This window comes from Colobus angolensis, unplaced genomic scaffold (genome assembly GCF_000951035.1).
Source record: "Colobus angolensis palliatus isolate OR3802 unplaced genomic scaffold, Cang.pa_1.0 Scaffold294, whole genome shotgun sequence".
Classification (NCBI taxonomy): domain Eukaryota; kingdom Metazoa; phylum Chordata; class Mammalia; order Primates; family Cercopithecidae; genus Colobus; species Colobus angolensis.
Genome location: NW_012116199.1, coordinates 1,261,914 through 1,284,047, shown reverse-complemented (window position 1 = coordinate 1,284,047; position 22,134 = coordinate 1,261,914). Strand labels below are relative to the sequence as shown.

At 43.7% G+C, this 22,134-nt stretch overlaps 2 protein-coding genes across 2 annotated transcripts in view; both read left to right on the top strand.

The window, feature by feature from the left end:
* The window catches only part of LOC105516916 (golgin subfamily A member 6-like protein 1), a 65,242-nt gene that overhangs the window by 38,798 nt on the left and 4,310 nt on the right, over positions 1 to 22,134 (top strand). The window contains 1 exon segment of the mRNA XM_011949260.1: positions 6,450 to 6,459. Within this exon segment, the coding sequence (XP_011804650.1) occupies positions 6,450 to 6,459 (10 nt within the window).
* The window catches only part of LOC105516910 (U3 small nucleolar ribonucleoprotein protein MPP10), a 14,324-nt gene continuing 225 nt past the window's right edge, over positions 8,036 to 22,134 (top strand). The window contains 10 exon segments of the mRNA XM_011949257.1: positions 8,036 to 8,087; positions 8,338 to 8,400; positions 10,489 to 10,697; positions 10,700 to 10,868; positions 11,284 to 11,470; positions 11,964 to 12,049; positions 20,266 to 20,316; positions 20,405 to 20,497; positions 20,593 to 20,695; positions 20,790 to 20,865. Of these exon segments, the coding sequence (XP_011804647.1) occupies positions 8,036 to 8,087; positions 8,338 to 8,400; positions 10,489 to 10,697; positions 10,700 to 10,868; positions 11,284 to 11,470; positions 11,964 to 12,049; positions 20,266 to 20,316; positions 20,405 to 20,497; positions 20,593 to 20,695; positions 20,790 to 20,865 (1,089 nt within the window).

The following is a 22,134-nucleotide window of genomic DNA, read 5'->3' as shown; positions in this document are numbered from 1 at the left end:
AGCAACTTTCTCAAGGACCCCCATCAAGTCAGAGGCAGAACCGAGTCTAGGAGGCTCTTCTCCACAGAGGTTCTCCCTGTCCCCTGAGCCTTTTTTAGTGCCTCATTAACTTCCCTGTAAGGAGACTGCCCTGCCGAGGCTGGAAATGGTGCTGTCCAGGGCGGTGTGTGCCCGTGACTGTGCCTGTTTGTACTTGTGAGTGTGTATGGGGGTGGGGATGAGGGGTGGAATAAATGGCAGGGATGCTGGGGCTAGAATGCAGTCCGCCGCACCCCAAAAAGGGGTGCAGGAGAGCCCAGTCAAGCACAGCACATGCTTCCACTTTCCAATCTGTGGAATGCCTGTGAGGCCGGCTGGGCTCAGAAGACAAGGAACAGGCCTTTCCCCACAGATGACAGGGGGGCCCAGGATGGGCGGAAGCTTCTGCTGCAGCTTTGGGGGTCACATCCCAGCCCACGGGCTGACAGTTAGAAGCCGCCTCTAGGGGTCAGTCATGATCTAGTGGTTCTGGATGAGGAGGGGGCCTTACCAGCCTCTGTCCAGGGTCTTGTCTGGAAAAACTGCTCCCTGGCAGAAATGGGCTGATAATTTGAGAGGAAGCCATAGCTGAAATTCTAAACTGTGTGAGTGTGTGTCCAGTTTGAAAAAGCATATCTGACCTCAACATTTATATTGAAAAATGGAAAGCTATTCCCCTTGTTTTGGAATACAAACTACAGAAAGCAACAGTTAACAGAATCTTACTGGAAAGGTCAGATTCTCCATCTGGAAAGGCACAGTGACTTTCAACTGGGGTGTGTGTCCTTTACTGAGGAAGGGAAGGTGAGATTTATGTTTAGTAAAAGGCAGCTATGAATTTACCTTTTATAAAGAACTTGGCACATACTATTAGTGCGTTTTCAATCATGTCAGAATCACCCGGATGCCTGTGTAAATGCAAGTTCCCAGGCTTCATTCCCGGAGATTCTGGTCCTGTGAGCCTAGGGTGGGGCCCGGAAATCTCTGTGGGGTGGTGTAGGCTGCCCTAGGACCACACCTAAGAAACACTGCAACTCGCCACACACTTCCAAGTCCCCAAATACATAGGCAGGCATCTCATCTCCATAGAACAGATAGGGAAACCGAGGTCCAGAGTGGGGAAAGAAATGGCACAGGGTCACCCAGCAAGTAGTAGCAGAGCCACGATACTCCCACTGCCTGCGGACACCATCTCTGATGCCAGCTCCACCTCCCTACAGGAACCTTGCCTACCCCCACCCCTACCCCCTGCTGCCCCTATGGTGGGTCTCTGTCCAAGGAAGATGTAGCCCTGGTCCTCTAGACTGACTGGGGCTCAGAGGAAAAGCTTGGCCCAGAGTGTAGGAGCTAGAAGGGTCCTTGGAATTCAGGTGGGGAAACTGAGGCCCAAAGAAGGCAGTCCTCACATTTCAACTCTGTCTGGAGAAGGTCTGGGTCTCCTTCCTGAGTGGTAGGTTTGGCTTCACCAGCCTGGCCCTCAGTCAAGCTGTCTGTCCAGGCCCGCCACACCTCGGGGTGGGTGACCAGAGGCAGTGGCACCATAAAACACATTTCCTGGGAGATCCACCCCCAAAGCTCAAAACATTCCAGGCCTGGTGGTTTGGGCAAGGCCCCTTCCCTCTCAGCCTGGTTTCGCCATCTCTACAATAGCTGTGTTGGAGACTTCTCTCTGAGACTGAGCTGTAGATGTTCTCCCAGATGTCTACACCTCCCAGGTTGCTGGCTCCTCTGTGCCCACTCTTCAAGACAGCTCTTAGGTAAGGAAGGTGACTTGGCCCTATCGGGAGTAGGAGCTGGTGCCCCCCAGCCTCCCAGACCAGTGGGGATGACCCAGGCTGCTGGCAAAGTTGCTGCCCAGCCCACAGACACCGCCTGGGAGGGTGGCCCCGGCCCTCACAGCAGCTCTGAGAAGAGGCAGCCCTCACTTCAAAACTCGCAGAGCCACCCGTGCCTTCCCTCAGCCCAAAGAGGCTTTTAGGAAAATGAATCATCTCAAGTTCAAACCCATGGGGTTGCTGAAAGATGAGACGGTATGGGGTGAGCTGGTGCGAGGGAGCGCGGCTTTGTGCAGACTTTGTAGGGAGGGCACTTAGGAAAAGGGACTGGATTCTGGGAGGCTGACCAGCTCAGGGTTAAAGGGAGGGGATGGAGCTGGAGTGAGCTGGCCTCATTCTCCCCCTTGGGCCTTTGAGCCTCAGGTGATTCAAGGGAGCAAACACCTCCTTTTCCCGACCAGGGACTTCTCGCCACATTTTGGAATCAGTACCATTCCCTTGGGGACTGGGGGACAGCCCCCACTTCCAGACCTGGCTGGAACTGCTGCCTCAATTCTAGATCCAAAAGAACCTCTGGCAGCTTCTCCATCTCCCTCCCAGTCCAGCCTCACCTCCTGCCCCATGAGGGCCCCAACAGCAAATCTGACAACTGGAGGAACAAGGCAGGAAGAGCAGGGTCTGAGGGAGTGACTACCTTCAAAAGGCAGCTCTGCCACCTTCTCTCCAGGACTCTCAGGCTTGCTTTCATATTGCTCCCTCGACATCCTTTTGCTATAATCTGGTGTGTTGACATATGGTCTTTAAAAGAAACAACACTGTTGACATGGAGCCAACTTCCCCTTTGGGATGGTTTGGAGAAGTTAGGGTTGAGCGCATCCTCTCTTTGGCAGACTGCAGCAGTAGTAGGTGAGATATATAAAGTAAATAAAGGCCGGGCATAGTGGTCACGCCTGTATTCCCACTACTTTGGGAGGCCGAGGTAGGAGGATCACTTGAGGCCAGGAGTTTGAGACTAGCCTGGCCAATACTGCGACACTCCGCCTCTACTAAAAATATAAAAATTAGCTGGGCATAGTGGTGCACACCTGTAATCCCAGCTACTTGGGAGGCTGAGGCAGGAGAATGGCGTGAACTCAGGAGGCAGAGGTTGCAGGGAGCTGAGATCAGGCCACTGCACTCCAGCCTTGGTGAGCGAGACTCCATCTCCAAAAAAAAAAGAAGTAAAAGACATTTGTAACAGACAGATTTAAAATACGAAGCATGAAAATAATTAAAATACCTCAATGCAGACGTGATGCATTCCTCCAGCCTCATTTTTCTGCAGAGAACCTGCAACTGGACTGTCACTTCCCAATGAATGGAGCAGTTCCATCTCGGTATTTCCCAGGTTGACAGAAACAATGATTCATATTTACTGGTAATAGTTAAAGGAAGCAGTATATTCAGAATCACATGCTATTCTCTGCGTTTCACAGGGGGTCAGTTTGAATGTGACAATGAAACAACACATACTTCTTAAAGCAGGTAATTTTCTCTACCTGCACCCAATTTTTGTCTTATAGTTTGTAATAAGTTCACTAAACGTATAACCACAGAGTACTCTTTTAATGTGTATTTTACTTGAATGATTATCACCTAAGGAAAGTATCTACATGTTGGGGAAAAACAAGTAAAGATCAAGAGGGTATTTAAATTATGAGGATTTCCTCTGAGACCAGATTTTTAAGACAGTTGTATAATTTTGAAGGACTAGAGGCAGAACTGCCTCTAAATGTGAAGAAACCTCCTTTCACTCAGTAACTGAAGAAGGCTGCAAGGCCTTTTTCTCATGTATAACACTGCTTCCCGATTTCCCAAAACACAGGAATTTAAGAGCCAGATTCCTCTCGGAAGGAAAATTATACACATGTATGAGGTTTAAACATAATCCTGTAAAAATATATCATTTAATAAAAGATGTGAAATAGCAAAATAAATACATATTTAAACAAGTTGTTAGATCTTAATGAAAAACACTTTAAACAGTATCTAGTATCACAGAGCATCAGCTAACAAAAAAAATGCTCCTTATCTGAAATTTTTGATAGCAAGAAAATTAAGGTGACACTATTTCATCTTATTTAAGATCATAAATTTGACACATCATAAGTCAGTAGAGGGCAAAATTCAGCCTAAGATGGTCTTCTGCTACGCTGCAGTCTGTATCACTGAAGTATCCAAAGACTCTCATTCCCAATAGATGAATATATATACCCCATTCTGTGGACTCATTGTTACCATGTAATCCAAGTGGATTACAACCCGGTACACAAATACATAAATGTACAATTGAAACTAAATTGTAAAAAAAGAATACCTAATGCTTTCTAGATGTAATGTGCTCTGATATTTTCTATTTTATTTCAGTTTTTAAAAAATACTGGTACTACTCACTAAGCACCTAACTTGCAGACTTGTTGTGAAGATTAGACAGTTGGTGTAAAAAAATAAATACACTGCCAGACAGTAGGTGCACAATAAATTCAGGCCATTCTTTTTGTTAATGACATACAAAATGCTAACAACCAGCTGAGTATGGTGGCTCACGCCTGTAACCCAACACTCTGGGAGGCTGAGGTGGGCAGACCACTTGAGGTCAGGAGTTCCAGACCAGCCTGGCCAATATGGTGAAACCCCATCTCTACTAAAAATACAAAAATTACCTGGGCATGGTCACACATGCCTGTAGTCCCAGCTACGCAGGAGGCTGAGGCACCAGAATTATCTGAACCCAGAAGGCAGGTTGCAGTGAGCCGAGATCGCACTACCGCACTCCAGCCTGAGTGACAAAGCGAGACTCTGTCTCAAAAAACCAAACCAAAACGAAAGCCACTAACAACCAACAAAATCATTGACCAAGCTACTCTTCCCTTCTTTGTATTTCTACTGTGTGTGCAATTTGCAATGAAAGTTCAATATAGAATCTATTTGTATTTTTAAAAATTGTATTTCTTGCAATCTAATAAATGAAAAAAAGAAAAGAACTGTAGATAGGGTCAGTGAACTTCAGTGTAATATGCACACTAAGTAGTTTTGGTAGCTGGGTGCTGCGGTGGCTCACACCTGTAATCCTAGCACTTTGGAAGGCTGAGGTGGAAGAATTCCTTGAGACCAGGAGTTCAAGATCAGCCTGAGCAACAAAGCGACACTGTCTCTACAAAAAACAACAACAACAAAAAAAAACAATTAGCCAGGCATGGTGGCAGATACCTGTGGTCCCAGCTACTTGGGAGGCTGAGGTGAGAAGATCAGTTAGGCCCGGGAGGTGGAGGTTGTACTGAGCTGTGATCCTGGCACTGCACTCTAGTCTGGACGACAGTGAGACCTTGTTTCAAAACAAACAAACAAACAAAAAGAAGCAGTTTCATCTATGAAACTTAAAATTATGCAAATATTGAGTTCAGATGTTTCTGAATTCTTCTTGACACTGTCACTTCTGTAAAAGACAGGTCAGCTGGAGGTTCCTTGATAGGCATCCTAGCATTAAATACGGAACATATAGAAATGTTAGAGGAACAAATTACAAGATGTCCAAGTGAAGTGAACTTGTCTATCCCATGCTTTAGTGATATGCATAACCTCTGGCCCTGAAACAGAAGTTCAGGCAATTCACATTATAGAAAACCTCATTGTAGTCGATTTTTCTCCATAACTTCCTCATCATTTGGCTCTAAGTGTGAGGAGAAAACAGTTTACTAGAATGACTGCTTCTTTTTCCTTTCAAGAGAAAACAAAATCTCTTTCTTATGTTAGAAAGATAACAATGTCTTCACATATTGTAAAAATTAAGACTTTGAGGCGATATAGATTTATCTTATCTCAAGAGATGTGAACTGTTTTGAGAAAGAAAATATCGCTTTTTATTGTCTTTAGTTGGTTCCTAAAGCATAATTCTAGGAACAGGACAGAAAAAAATACAGTGAACTCAGTCAGAATTCAAAAATTCGGCTTCTTCAAAATGAAGGGTTGGGTGTGGTGGCTCATGTCTATAATCTCAACACTTTGGGAGGTCGAGACAGGAGGACTGCTTAAACCCAAGGGTTCAGGACCAGCCTGGGCAACATAGTGAGATCCCATCTCTACAAAAAATAAGGCAAATTATCCAGGCATGGTGGCACGTGCCTGTAGTCCCAGCTGCTCAGAAGGCTGGGGTGGCAGGATAGCTTGAGCCTGGGAAGTCCAGGTGCACTGAGTCATGACTGCACCACTGCCTGGACAACAGAGTGAGACCTGTCTCAAAAATACAAAAACAGCTAGGCACGGTGGCTGGCACCTGTAATCCCAGCACTTTGGGAGGCCAAGGCAGGAGGATTGCTTGAGCCCAGGAGTTTGAGGCCAGCCTGTGTGACAGTGAGACTGTGTCTCAAAAAAATCCCACTAAAATTAAAAAGTCAAAAATACAAAAAAGAGATAAGGGTACAAAAATGGCCAACAAGCATCCAAGATACTCAACAACATTAGTCATTAGGTATATTAGTCCGTTCTCTCATTGCTATAAAGAATTACCTGAGACAGGGTAACTTACAGAGAAAAGAGGTTTAATTGGCTGATGGTTTCACAGGCCGTACAGGAAGCATGGCTTGGGAGGCCTCAGGAAACTGACCACCACGGTGGAAGGCAAAGAGGAGTCAATGTCTTACATGGCTGGAGTAGTAGGAAGAGAGTGAAGTGAGAGGGATCACACTTTTAAACAACCAGACCTTGTGAGAACTCACTATCAGGAGAATAGCAAGGGGGAAATTGCCAAAAAAGTTCCTCAAAAAGTTAAACAGTTCTCCCAAGACCCAGCAATTCCATTCCTACATACCCCTGAATAATTAAGAATAAGAACTCAAACAAGAACTCGTACGCTAATGTTCACAGCAGCAGGATTTCTGATAGCTGAACGGTGAAATATTACTCACTTCCATACAACGGAACGTTATCTGGATATGAAGTACTGTCACATGCTACAACATGAACATCAAAAACATTTTATCAAATGATAGAACCACACATAAAAGGTCACATATTATATACTTCCATTTATACAAAATATCTAGAATAGGTAATATAGAGACAGAAAGCAGAATAGTGGTTGCCAAGGGCTAGAGGGAGGAGGGAACGGGAAGCAATTGGTTAATACGTATGGGGTTTCCTTTTGGGGTGATGAAAATGTTTTTTTCTTTTTGAGACAAGGTCTGGCTCTGTGGCCCAGGCTGGAGTGCAGTGGCATGATCACGGCTCACTGCAACCTTCATCCCCCCACCAGGTTCAGGTGATCCTGTCACCTCAGCCTCCTGAGTAGCTGGAACTACATGCATGCGCCACCACGCCTGGCTAATTTTTGTATTTTTTTGGAGACAGGGTTTTGCCATGTTGCCCAGGCTAGTCTTGTCTTGAACTCCTGGCCTCAAGTGATCCTCCCACCTTGGCCTCCCAATGTGCTGGGACTACAGGAGTGAGCCACCACACTCGGCCAGTGAAAATGTTTTGAAATAGATAAAGGTGATGGTCACATGAACTCAGTGAATGTGATCATTGCTGTTAAATTGTACTTTTTTTTTCTTTTTTTGAGAGGGAGTCTCCTTCTGTCGCCTATGGTGGAGTGCAGTGGCGAGATCTGGGCTCACTGCAAGCTCCGCCTCCAGGGTTCACGCCATTCTCCTGCCTCAGCCTCCGGAGTAGCTGCGACTACAGGCGCCCGCCACCACGCCCGGCTAATTTTTTTTTTTTTAATAATTTTTTAGTAGAGACGGGGTTTCACTGTATTAGCCAGGCCTGACCTCATGATTTGCCCGCCTCGGCCTCCCAAAGTGCTGGGATTAAGGCCTTGAGCCACCGTGCCCGGCCGAATTTTTTTTTAAAAAAAACAGGACTTGTTCTCCTGTCTTGTTTCTCCCCAACCTCTTTATGGGTGCGCGGTAAAATAACACTTACCTACCAGCTTCCATTTACTTCCGTCCCTGCCCTGTCAGACCCGGTGGGCAAGATCCCCCGCCTCTGCGGCCCACAAACTGGAAGGTGCAGCGCCCAGGGCGCACAGCTCCTGGCTGGCAGTGGGGCTCATGCACAAGAAGGCCATCCCCGCGCTAAGCTGAGGCGTTTCTGGAAGGTACCCTCTCCCTAGGTGCCAGCAGTGGCCGCGGAACCCGCCCGGGGGGACAGAGCGCATCGCCAAGGTGGTTTGGCCACATTGAGGCCTCCCCCTGGCCTCCGTTCCCATGGGACCCGACCCACGGCGACCTTCGCTGGCGCCCGGTTTTCACCTAAGGCGTTAGCAGCAGCAGCTGCGTGCGCCCGCTCAGCTGTGTCCCCACCAGCGCTGACCCAGCCAGGTGCGCGGTGGAGGGCGGGGCGACCCGGCAGGGGGCGTGGCGAAGGCCGCTGATTAACTACTGCCTATAACACCCCCTTTACCTAAATTAGAAATTAAAGCCAGGACTCGCCACCCCTTGTGAGTCCCTGAGAAGTAGAAAACTAAGTTTGGAGACAGTTCAAAGGCGCTTGCCTTGACCCGTGGCAGTTTTTGTTTCCCGCCTCCGTGCACAGACTAAAGCGCCCGCGCTGCCATTGGCTCCGGCTGGGGGTGAGTCCGGAAGCTGCGGGGTGGAACTTTCGGCTCTGAGCTCCAAGTTGCGGTAGGGGCGTCCTTGCGGTGCGGTTTCCTGGGGCTCTCTTGTTTGGCTTGCAGCGGTTGTGTAGGGAATTGCAGCCAGCCATGGCCCCGGCCTGGCGCTGACAGACCCTGTAGCGGCGTCTGACCGGTCCGCAAAGCCACTGGCTGGTCGGAGTGCATCCTCACATAAGTGCGCAGATCCGGGGCTCGGGGTGCGATCGGGGTCTCAAGTGGATGCGGGTTACCGACCCCTGTCAAATTGTGTAGCTGGAGGAGGGTAAGCGGAAATGTAAATCACTTTCCCCACGTTTCAGAGTTTCTACTTTCCTAGACTATCAAAAATTTAAAAATTGTTAAAATTTTTACATATGACTCTCCCAGTTGAATGTTATTGAAATCAACCTAATCTCAGTTATTAACGCGTAGAAGCTCCCCTTGAGGCTTATTTCGGCCCCCATCGCCCCCCCTACAAACTGTGTTGGTTTCTCCTTCCGCCTATGTGCTCCTAAAGCACTCAGTGTTTAGCTGTCATCATACTTCATTGAAAGTACAAACTTGTCACTTGTCTGTCCACCCCAACTAAGCTTCTTGAGAATTAGAACTTTCATGTCTCTTCCCAGCACAAGCGTTTTATGTGCATTTTGTTGAAGAACTTCAAACATGATCTAAAAAATCATGACTCATTTGTATTTCAAACCCCAACCTCTCCCTTGAGTCCCCAGCTGACAGCAACTACAGACTGAGCTTATTTGGAATTCAGTAGCACACATGGCTTTTAACGATTTTTAAAATTTTGGTACTGTCAGCATCGCAAATTCAGTGTGTCCAAAATAGAGTAGAATGTTGTTTCTACCCACCTATACTCTGTCATCCCCTGAAGTCCTTTCGCCATGTCCCACCACTCAAGCCTTGCCTATCGCAGTAAATGGCAGTTCTGTCTTTCCAGTTGCTCACACATAAAACTAGGCTGCTACTTTGATGTGTTCGTTTTTCTCTATTCTGTATCTAATTCCTTAGCAATCCTGTCAGTTCTACCTCCAAACAGTACTCAGCATATTCACTGCTCTAACTCCAGCTTAAATCACCATCATCCTTTTCCTGGAATGCTGCATCAACCTTCTAATCATTCTACTTTTCTCCTCTTCCTTCCTCACTTTCTTCTTCCTTCGTGTAAATCATCATTTCATCCTTCTGCTTAAAATCTTCTCTTGTTTTCTTATTACACTTAAAATGGCAAACTCTTACCCTTGAGCCCTGCAGAATTTGGCTGCCATCAGTCTCTCCCACTTCACCTTCTGCCTCCTTCACACTCTAGCCATGGGCACTTTTTTATTCCTCAGGCTTACCAAGCTCAATTGCATCTTAGAGAATTTGTTCTTGCTGTTTCTTCTGCCTGGAATACATGTTTCCCAATCTTTTAAGACCATTGTTATCTGTAGGTTTCATCTCAGATGTCACATCTAAGAGAGGTTTTCCTTGACCACTGTAGCCAAAGTAAATGTTGATCACTGAAGGAATAAGGGAATGAATGAATGGAGTGGTGCAGAGTTGATAATTTAAGGCTAATTCACTATATATCTCCAAGCAAATCAATTTGTAATGCTTTTCCTGCCTAAAATCTATACAGCTGATTCACAAATACTTGGCTGACAGGTTTTAGATACCATTGTGGCTCATCAGCTTATATGTTATTGGGGCCAGAATGTATTCTTACACTTCATTCCAATTTGATTTTACAGAAGAGTTGGGGTTTTTATTTTTCTTTTAATTAAGAGGGCTGTGAAATTATTACCTATAACTTTAAATCTCATTTAATTCCTCCCAATAGGATTCAAGATGGATTGGCATCAAAATTCACTTCTTTAACAAAAGTGCTTCATGACTTTAATAAAATATTGGAGAGTGGTAGGATCCATGGAAGCACTTGACAAAAACTTGTGATAGAAGTTTTGATGATGGGCAGACTTTGCAACAATTGGAGTTGCAAAATGAACCAATTTTACAATGCTGCCAGATGCAGTGAGTGAAACAAAGATGAAGGTATCAGTCTTCTCCCAGGGAGTGAACAGGAGTGTGAAGAGGATGGGTCAGAGATAGAGGCTGATAGCCAGGAGGACCTAGAAGATTTAGAGGAGGAGGAGGAAGTGTCAAATGTGGGCGGTGACAATCCTGAAGGGAGTGAGAGAGCAAACTCAAGCAAATTCGATCTGAGAAAAAGCCCAGTTTTCAGTGATGAGGATTCTGACCTTGACTTTGATATCAACAAATTTTGGAACAGCAGAGCAAGGTACAAAACAAAGGACATGGGAAACCAAGAGACAAGTCCATAGTAGATGAGAAACTCTTCCAACTCTTTGAAACGAAGGCTTATTTAGAAAACAGAGAAAACGAAGAGGAATGAAAAAATGATGACGATGATGAGGTGGATGATACTGATTGTTTTTTAAGATAGTGATTCTGATGAAGGTGAAGGGGGACTGTTTGGAAGTAAAAAACTTAAAAGTTTTGAGAGAGGAGAGAGCACTTTCTTCCTCCTCAAATTAGCTTTTGTTCTGTTTTCCTAGGAGAGATGTAATTGTAGTTGGAAGATTTACAGCTAAGAAATACTGTGCTCTATCTTACCAGTTATAAATGAATCTGTACTTCCATTCAGTTTATGTTTCATTTGTTCCTCTAATCGTTTTATGGTAGTGTTTTTAATTGCCAATTTCACCTAATAACTATTTTTGGCTTATAGTATTATTAAGTTAGAAAGTAATGTAGACATACAGTATACATACAAATATATATGCATGTGTTAATGATGTGTTTTTCTATTCATAATTAATAGTTTTAAAAATCTTTTTATTTTAGTCAGGTAAAAAAAAAGTTCCAGAAATATGAAGTACAAAGAATTTTTGGATCCAGTTGAAAGTGATGAAGACATAGCAAGTGATCATGATGATGAGCTAGGTTCCAGCAAGATGATGAAATTGCTGAAGAAGAAGCAGAATAACTAAGCATTTCTGAAATGTGAGTATTTTGAACCATCCTTTGCAATGTGAGCTGGAATTGCCCAATTATGTATTTGTACTTGTGGTTTTCACATGTGTTTGTTTTAAGAAGTTAGATTCTCTCCTATCAGATATTCTCAAGATAGCCAGAGAAAAGTCTCTGGATTTAAAGGGACATTAGAGGTCAGTTAATGAAGAACAAATATTACTGGCAGTAGCAATCAAACTTTTCCTACCAGGAACTTTGATTTGGTTTTGTGCCCCCAAAATCCTGTTATTTTTGTGAGATAGGAAGTTTTTATTGTAGATTGATGAATAATTTATTTTCTATATATTGGACACTTTTTGTTCTGTTTCTTCCATAGCATTTCACTGAAATGATACCTTCTCTTCCTTAATACCTGAATGATTTTGGAAGTTCTGAGTATTTGGTTGCATTAGGCATATAAAAGAAGAACTTCATTAAGGGAAAATATGTTTCCTTTTGTTTTTCTAATAGAAAGCAGAATACTTCTTTTGATGAGAGTTTTGGTATTGTAGGGATGAAGATGATGACCTGGAAGAAAGTGAAGACAGTAAACAATGTAAAGAAAGCTTGAAAAGAGTGACCTTTGCTTTGCCAGATGGTGAGGCAACTGAAGATGCAGGTGTTTTAAATGTAAACAAAAATTCTGATGAAGTTAAATCCTCTTTTGAAAAAAGACAGGAAAAGATAATTAGGAATTTAAGGAAGTTTTAATATGCTTGACATGATTGTGGAGCTGACAGACTACTAACAAATATTCCCTATTTTTCTTTTCTTTTTTTTGATGGAGTCTTGCTCTGTCACCTAGGCTGGAGTGCAGTGGTGCAATCTCGGCTCACGGAAGCCTCTGCCTCCTGGGTTCAAGTGATTCTGCCTCAGCCTCCTGAGTAGCTGAGACTAGAGGTGCTTTCCACAATGCCTGGCTAATTTTTGTATTTTTAGAAGACATGGGGTTTTACCATGTTGGCCAATCTGTTCTTGAACTCCTGACCTCAGGTGATCCTCCAGCCTCGGCCTCCAAAAGTGCTGAGGTTACAGGCGTGAGCCACTGTGCCTCAGCCTTCCCTATTTTTCTTATAACTATTAACCATTCTTTGAAAACAAATATCTTGGCCAGGTGCAGTGGCTTACGCCTGTAATCCTAGCACTTTGGTAGTCTGAAACGGGAGGATCACTTGAGCTCAGGAGTTCAAGACCAGCCTGGGAAACATAGTGAGACCTTGTCTCTACAAAAGATAGAAAAATTAGTGGGGCATGGTGCTATGTGCCTGTAGTCCAGCTACTTGGGTGGCTGAGGCGGGAGGATCACTTGAGCCCAGGAGGTCGATGCTGCAGTGAGCTACAATCACATCACTGCTCTCCAGCCTGGGTGGTGGAGCAAGATCCTGCCTTAAAACAGACAAACAGAAAACCGAAAATCTTGCTGCTACTCTCTAAAGCAAAAGCACGCTATATAGAGATGCCATACGGGAAGATCTGATTTTTACAAATCAGTGCCTGCATTATCCAGCCTATAGCTTTCAATTTGGGGCCTGTGTTCTCACTCCTTATGTCTTTATATGTATAGCATGTCTCTCCTGACAAAGCTGCCTGAGAGCCTCTTGTGACTGTTTTCACTGCTCTGGAGGATACCGCCTGTGTCTTTAAGGTGCTCCACAGATTTTGGTGAGTGCCAAAAAATCGTAATTTTAATTAATACCATGACAAACATATCTTCCAAAGTATGTCGTGATTTCAGACAAGTGAAATTTCATTTAATTTTAGTAGATGTAGTCTGGCTCCAATAATTTGGCTATGTTATTTGTCCAATCTTAAAATTTTATTATAATAAAAATAAGAATAGTGCCAGGCATAGTAGCTCACACTTGTAATCCCAGCACTTTGGGAGGCTGAGGAGGGAGGATTGCTTGAGCCCACGAGTTTGAGACCAGCCTGGACAACATGGTGAAACCTCGTCTCCACTAAATTTTTAAAAATTAGCTGGATGTGGTAGCGTGAGCCTATAGTCTCTGCTACTCGAGGGGCTGATAGGGGATGATCGCTTGAGTCCAGGAGTTCAAGGCTACAGTGAGCTATGGACTGTGGCACTTCAGCCTGGGCAACAGAGCTGGAGAATAGGCAAATAAACGATAACAAGAATATCAAAAGAATTATTTTTAAAATCTGCAAATCTAAATTAAATTCATCATTGTCAGATTGTCCTTAGAAGATAAATTCTAAGGAAAAAAAACATAAAGTATCAATGAGTTGGCGTCCTCCCATCCCACTCCTCCCACCCTCCCCCCACAAAAAAGAAAAAAAGGTTTGGTTTTGCTTTGAAATTAAATCAGACCTTCAAGTGAAGTTTTCAGTAAATCACAAATAATTTATTGCAATTTCCACATATAAAGAATCAAGTAGAACTTTCAAACTTTTTTTTTGAAACTGTTAGAACATGAAAACCCAAACCTGACAAAGGTACTTGACAAAGGTAGCATTAAAACACACTCTCTCTCATTCATGACTCGTGATGCAGACGCAGCCCAGTGGAAAAATTATGCCGCACAACCACATGAACCTTATTCTTTGGAATCACTATTAGAAGATCTGGTACGATTCCTGGTTGCAAGACGTTAAGGAGAAAATACACGGTTCCCTCCATATATGTTAGAAAGACATTTGATAAAATTCAATATTTATTTCTAATTTTTTTTTTTTACTCCTAGTGGATTATAAATACATCTAGCCAAAAGCTGCCATCATGCATGATGGGTGAAATTCTACAAACATCCCTTTAAGATCCGGAATAAGATAAAAGGTCCAGTGTTACAGTTATCCCTGTTAATTAACACTAACAGTTATTAATCACATAAGCCAGTGAAACTACAAAAGATAAGAGATTAGGAAAACTACCAGGAGCCGTGGTTCACACCTGTAATCCCAGCACTTTGGGAGTTCAGGAGCTCCCAGCACTTGAGCTCAGGAGTTTGAGACCAGCCTGGGCAACGTGGTGAGACCTCATCTCTGCAAAAAAAATACAAAATGAGCTGGGCATGTTATATGCACCTGTGGTCCCAGCTACTTGGGAGTCTGAGGTGAGAGGACTGCTTGAGCCTGGGAGTCTGAGGCTGCAATGAGCTGAGATGGTGCAACTGTCCTCCAGCCTGGGCAACAGAGCGAGACTCTGTTTCAAAAAAAAAAAAAAGATTAGGGATACTAAAATGAAAACATTAGTGTTTGGAGAGAAAACCGAATGGATAAACTGATTCTATATTGGGAAAATAAGAGAATTCTCTAAGGTAGCTGAAAAAGCTGGCATTTTATACACTGAAGTCATAATTGTTGTCTTTTAGAAGTTACAGATAATAAGAATTTGAGTTTAGAGTCAAAAGGTTCAGCCTCCATCAAATACTAATATTCTAATCAAAGAATTACTCGGCCTGGCGTGGTGGCTCATGCCTGTAATCCCAGCACTTTGGGAGGCCGAGGTGGGTGGATCACGAGGTCAGGAGATCAAGATCATCCTGGCTAACACGCTGAAACACCATCTCTACTGAAAACACAAAAAATTAGCTGAGGGTGGTGGCGGGCGCCTGTGGTCCCAGCTACTCAGGAGGCTGAGGCAGGAGAATGGTGTGAACCCGGGAGGTGGAGCTTGCCATGAATCTAGATCATACCACTGCATACCACTGCACTCCAGCCTGGGTGACAGAGTGAGAGACTCCATCTCCAACAATATATTACTTAACTTTAGGATGCTCTAATAATCAAAATTGATAGTGGCTTGTGAACAGACGGATCACTTGAGTAGAATAGAGCCCAGAAATAAACCCAAATGCTTCTGAGGGAAGTTAGTATATTATAAACATGACATTTTAAATCAATGAGGAGAAGAAATTATTTGCAGCTCACCCCACCGTAGTCAGCAGGAATAGGAAGTCACTGGCAGAAGAAAAAGATGGTAAGAACAGAGCAGAATTGTAGAACAGTACATTTCTTGCTTCCCCACTTTTCGAAGTATTTTTCGCTTTTACACAAGTATAAATGTACTTTTGTTTTCTAAGTGTATACTAATTCTTTTGTCTCTTTCTTAGATGAATGAAAAAATTATATCTTTAGAAAAAGAGTTGTTAGAAAAAAGCCTCGGCAGTGTCAGGGGGCAGTGACAGTATAGAAGAGACCAGAGAATAGCCTCCTGGAGGAGACCCTGCGCTGTGACCATACTGTCCGGATGGGTGCGGGGCCCTCTTCTGCAAAGTGTTCACTTCTGTGCTTTTTCTATGTTTCCATTTCATAGAAAGATTTGGGGTGATGCTTCTTTTCCCTCAACTTTTTAGTTTAAAAACTTGTAAACACAGAAATGTTGATAAAATAATACAGTGAACGTCTGTATGCTATTCAACTGGATTCACTAGTTAACGTTTTGTCATATTTGTTTTTCTCTCTTCCGCTTATGAAAGATTGTATATGTGCCCTTTTAACCCCTGAATCATTTCAAAGTAAATTGCCAGTATCAGAGCATTTCACTCTTAGGCGCTTTTGCAGCTATCTTCTAAGAACCAGGATATTCTCCTATATAATCACAATACCATTGATCTACCCAAAAATTTAATGTCCATACACTAATGATACCTAACATATAGATTATAATCAGCTTTCTTGCCGTAATCTGTTTAGAAGACTTGCATCCTGTCACTGTCCACTGATTAAATTTTGAACTCTTACTTGAAACCCTGGTCATTTCATTGCCTTCTTTCTTATGCCCATTAAGTCAAAATGAGCTCTTATTTTATTTCAATGGAAAAGAGAATGGAAAAGAGGGGAAGAGTCCCTAGGTACCTGGGATAAAGTATGAGCACTTACTACCACACGTATTCTAGTTCTGTAGTTTTCAAACTCCAGGGAGCATCTCAAGGCTTATGAAAGCACAGATAGCTGTCCCTCTTCCCCACTTTCTGATTCAGGAGGTGTGGGGCTGGCCCAGGAATCTGCGTGTCTAACAAGTTCCAACGTGTTGCTGATGCTGAGGGTCTAAGGACTACAATGCAAGAATCAGTGGTTTAGTGGACCTAATGAATACATGTTGTATTTCCTTTAGCACCTGTGATTACAGAGGAAACACCTTTCAACTGGAAGATATCATTAAACAGAGGATAAGAGATCAGGTCAGTAAGAATTGAATTTAACTTAATTGAAATGTCACTGAAATGTTTAGAAATCATATGACAGGCCCGGCACAGTGGCTCATGTCTGTAATCCCAGCACTTTGGGAGGCCAAAGCAGACATATCCCTTGAGGTCAGGAGTTTGAGACCAGCCTGTCCAACATGGTAAAACTCTCTCTCTACTAAAAATATAAAAATTAGCTGGGCATGGTGGTACATGCCTGTAGTCCCAGCTACTCGGGAGGCTGAGCCAGGGGAATCGCTTGAACTCGGGAGACTGAGGTTGCAGTGAGCTGAGATGCGCCACTGCATTCCAGCCTGGGCAACGGAGTAAGACTCCATCTCAAAATAAATAAATAAATTAATAAATTAATTAATTAATTAAAAAAGTAAAGGGAGGATGGGGCAGCTTTGTGTACTGCATGCCCTGAAAATGGGCTGATTTCCCTCGAGAGGCAGGGATTTAAGCGCTCTAGCCTACATGGGATACATACAGGAGAAAAAAGAAGAAAAAGAAAAGAAATGTAAATATAATCTCCCTGATTATAAAGGAAATCACATTCTTTTTGTAATAATTTGGATGACAAAATATAAAGAATAATCTTCAATTTTGCCACTCAAAACATTCTGGTTTGTTGCTTTTTACACTTTTTACACCTAGAAGCATTTTAAAAAGGAGAATTGTAATATATGGTCTTTTGTCACTGACTATATTTTAAGCATGTTTCTATGGGAGAAATCTATCCTGGCATCATCATTTTTAATAGCTGCATGTATGTTAAGTGAATCGTTGCCACCCCAGAGCTGAATTTCCCTCTATATACATTTTAATGGACTCTAGTAAGGATTTTTGCACCAAATTCATAGAAGTAGAATTTCTAGAGGAAAATAATATAAAACAGTTTTAGGAATTTTAAAAGAAATCTTCAAACGATCCTGTAGGATTATTGGTTCAGTTTATACTCCCACCGACAGGGACAGAGCTCCAGATTCCCCCTTCCATTTGTCATCTTTGCTAGTCTTTAAGCAGCACATCTCATTGTTTTCATTACATTTCTTTGATTTCTAGTGCTTTTGAATCTTTTTCATATGCTCATTGGCCATTTTTATTCCTGTGGGAAGGGCCGGTTTCTCCATTGCCCATTTTCTGCTGGAAATCATTCATTTTTTTTTCTGAGTAATTTTAAAGATTTCTTTATAGGCTAAGGATACAAGCCTTTTATCTGTCATTGAGGTTACCAAGACTTTCTCCAAGTAAGTCATTTGTCATTTCACTTTATTTTTTTATTTTTGCTAGCAAAGCACCAAAGTCAAATTTCACTTTTTATCCTGCTGAGTGAAAACATTTTAACTTAGTGATTTTAGTGGAAACAGGAGCAGGACAGAATGTAATATCTAGATCTCACTCTGTCACCCTGACTGGAGTGCAGTGGCACGATCACAGCTACTGCAGCCTCAAACACCTGAGCTCAAGCGATTTTCCCACCTCAGCCTCTCAAGTAGCTCTAGGACTACAGGTGTGTGCCGCCATGCCCAGCTAATTTTTAAATTTTTTGTACAGATGTGAATTTGCTATGCTGCCCAGGCTGGTCTTGAACTCCTGACTTACCCCACCTTGGCTTGCCAATATGCTGGGAGCATAGGCGTGAACTATTGCTCCCGGCCAAGAGCTTATCTTGTTTGCTAGAGATGTTCTTGGTATTTTTTTGTATTTGAGGCTTTCATGCTAGTGCTGAAGTATTACACTCACCATCTGAGGTTTACAGGACTTTTGTTTTAATACCAAACAGAGGAATCTGTTAAGTTTTGCATCTTTGCAAGTATACAAAATGTGCCTACCAGGACTCTGCTTTACATCCATTGAAAAGCAGGAAGCAATACAGTAAAACTTTGCCTGGCTAGAGGCATTGGAAGAATGGAGTGTTCTGGTTGAATTCTATTAACTTGGAAGAATGAAGGTGAAAACAATTCAAAACTTTAATTTCCTGTTGAATGCAATTTGAAAATATAGCCAGTGATTCCACTTTTCTTCTCTAGTAAGTTTGGATCTAGTTGGTCTTTTATCATAGAACTCCTAGTGTGCCTGAGTCTTACATTGTGAAGATCCTTTTCTACAATATTAGATGTAAGATGATATAAATGATACTGGATGAGATGAGGCTGGATGAGACCTGATACTTGTAAACATACTTTTCAGATGAAATCTCTGATTGCCATTCGCTTTCTATTTGAACTCCTAAAAATAAAACACATTGGCTAGGGGGTAGAATTAGGAAGGAGATTTATGTCTTTTAATTGCATGTCATTTTTTCATATCAAGACAGAACATATAGTATCCCTGGCTTTGGACCTACAGAAGGAAACACATTTTTCTACCTGCTGTATGCCAGCGGTTCCCGAACACCTGGAGGGCTTATTGCAGCATGGACTGCTGGGCCCTACTCCAGAGCTTCTGATTCATCAGGTCTAGGGTGGGCCTGAGAATTTACATCTATAAGACACTCCCTGGTGCTCCTGGTTCAGAGATTATATTTTTGAGAACCACTCTTATCTACTAACTGTAAATTGTAGAACTCTAGAAAAAAGCTTAGTTTGGTCTGGGATAAGGAGCACACAGGTAATGGAGCAAATCATGAAAAATCAACCCTTGATCCCAGGTAACAAGCAGGACACAGTGACAGAACACAGCTCTTGGTTTTCACGATTGCAAGTCACAGCCAAGTATCGAGTGAGAAATGCAGTTTCCTTTGCAGGGCTTAGAGAGGCCAGGTGATTCTAGAAAAATAGGATTTAGTGATTAACCTCATGAGAGTGGGAGTTACTTATGTCCTTTTTCTCTCCCCCATCACTTAGCATTTAGCCTTATTTTAGAACGATCCTGTATTTGTTTTAAACTTGTAAAGAACGTTGAGTGCTTGTTAAATGGAAAGCTTTCCGTGTGTGTGTGTGTGTGTATGTGTGTCTGTGTATGTGTGTATGTAGGTATGTATTTAGAGACAGAGTCTTGTTCTGTAGCCCAGGCTGAAGTGCAGTGGCATGATTTTGGCTCACTGCAACCTCCGCCTCCCAGGTTCAAGGGATTCTCCTGTCTCAGCCTCCCAAGTAGGTGGGACTATAGGCACCTGCCACCGTGCCCAGCTAGTTTTGTATTTTTAATACAGACAGGGTTTCATCATGTTGGCCAAGCTGATCTTGAACTCCTGAACTTAGGTTATCCACCCACCCCAGCCTCCCAAAGTGCTGGGATTACAGGCGTGAGCCACCACGCCTGGCTCAAAAGCTTTGTGTTTTTAAGGATGTTAGACAGGTTTCTTGTTTTTTTTTTTTAAACAAAAAAGCCTTAACAATAATGTAGGAGAATAAGAGAAAGTTTTTCCAAAAAAGAGAAATGATTGTGATTATTTTATCTCATTGGAATGTTGGATAATATAGTCTGCTTTATCAATCATCAAGCACATTATAAGATTTCCATTTTAATAGGATTTGTACCTCAATTGATGTAGTACAATTTTTAAAGTGAAAGCCAGCCCCGCGCCTGTCCTGGAGTGGGCGGGAACAGCAGCTGCATGGGCGGTTTTCCATGTGACAGTACAGGTCCTTCATGACACGCTGCTGTGCCATGTCTGCCCCACCCCCCAGCTCCCAGTGAAAACTCTGTCTTCCTCTTTCCATAGGAAAAGAAGGCAAGCCACCAACATCAGGATGCCCTAAGGAGGGAGGTAGAGGTGAGTGGAGGGTGTGAAGTTCCCTCCTGTCCTCTGGAGAAGGTTTCTTTGCTTCTCTTTCAGCACTTGCTTGTCTTTTCTCCCAAAGGCCCGGTTCATACCATACGAATCCTTACATGTGAGAAAACGGAGCTTCCGACGGCACTCTATTACAGCCAGCATGCCGTCCAGCAGATGGAAGGTGGGAATCTGGCACCCCGTCATCCTTCAACCTGGCACTTTGACAGGCCTTTATGGGGAGTCCTTTGGGCCGCATCTGAATGTCTCTCATTCCAGGAGAGTCCAGAGATCTGGTCAGCCGCCTGCATGATTCATGGAAGTTTGCAGGAGAGTTAGAGCGGGCCCTCTCTGCTGTCGCTACACAGAAAAAGAAAGCAGGGTGAGTCCAGCTGCCCCGTCCCCTGGGAGCCCGGCTTCGCAGATGGAGGAGTGAGCCTCAAAGTCCCTTCTGTCGGATGGAGTGTCCTGCCCAGAAGACAGCGTGGCCATTTCTTGCTGCTGTTGTGTGTGGTTGTCGGAGGCCAACTGGGGCTGAGTCAGCTGCTGTGGGTGAGTTGGGGGGTGCTGTGGGGAGCGAGCACTGGACATAGAGCTCGCAGGCCAAGTACCCGCCCTGCCCATACTTGGCTGTGGCCTTGGCCAAGTCCTAAGTGGCGGTTAGGGTACTTGTACCATAAAGGTACAGAAGAGTAGCTTGAGGATGTTATTATTTGTGTTGAGAGAGGGAGCACGTGTGTGTGTGTATGTATTATGGTAATATGCATAAAACATGTGTGTAAGGATCATGAAAAACTCAGGAGAGAGGAACAGTGTTGGGGGGAGATATTTCCCTTCTGTACTTTCTGAGTTTTGGACTATTCGAACATATCATCCTTTCAAAATGTCAACAAAGGATTAATGTCCTCCTTCTTACCTGTGCCCCCACCCCCAGTGAAAGAATGGGCTTAGAGAATCAGATATACCTGGGTGTTGAAACCCCAGCTCTAAGTGATCTTAGGCAAGCACTTAACCCTTAATACCCCATGTTTTCCATCTACACGATAGAGGTCATAATGGTAACCGTCTCCTGTGGAGGCTGTGAGGATTAAATGGGACTGTTAGCGCAGTGCCTGGTGAAGCACTCAGTAAAGGTTCCAACAGTGGTAGTAACAACAGTAACAACAATAGCAATATTATCTGATCTCTCTGCGCCCCTGTTAGCCAGCTGTAAATTCAGTCTCTTTCCCTGTCCCTTCCACCTTTACTGAGTTCTGTGAAAACAAATGAGGGCCGGGTGCTCTGGCTCACGTCTGTAATGCCAGCACTTTGGGAGGCCGAGGTGGGCGGATCATCTGCGGTTGGGAGTTCAAGACTAGACTGACCAACATGGAGAAACCCTGTCTCTACTAAAAATACAAAATTAGCCGGGTGTGGTGGCACATGCCTGTAGTCCCAGCTACTCAGGAGGCTGAGGCAGGAGAATCACTTGAACCTGGGAGGCAGAAGTTGTGGTGAGACAAGATTGTGCCATTGCACTCCAGCCAGGGCAACAACAGCCAAACTCTGCCTCAAAAAACGAACAAAAACAAAAGGAAAAAGAAAGAAACAAAACAAAGAAAGAAAAACAAATGAGACTGTGGGCTTGGAAGTGCCTTGAGAGCATGTCAGGTGTGACTGGGAGTGGGGAGTGGTGTGTGGAGGAGTCACCGTGGCTGTTGTTCCTGGTCGGCCAGCCGCTGCTCTGCCTGCTCTGTCCTGACTTCACCTTTCTCTATTTGCAGTACATCGAGGAGTTAAGGAAGGAGAGGGACGCGCTGAGTCTGGAACTGTACAGGAACA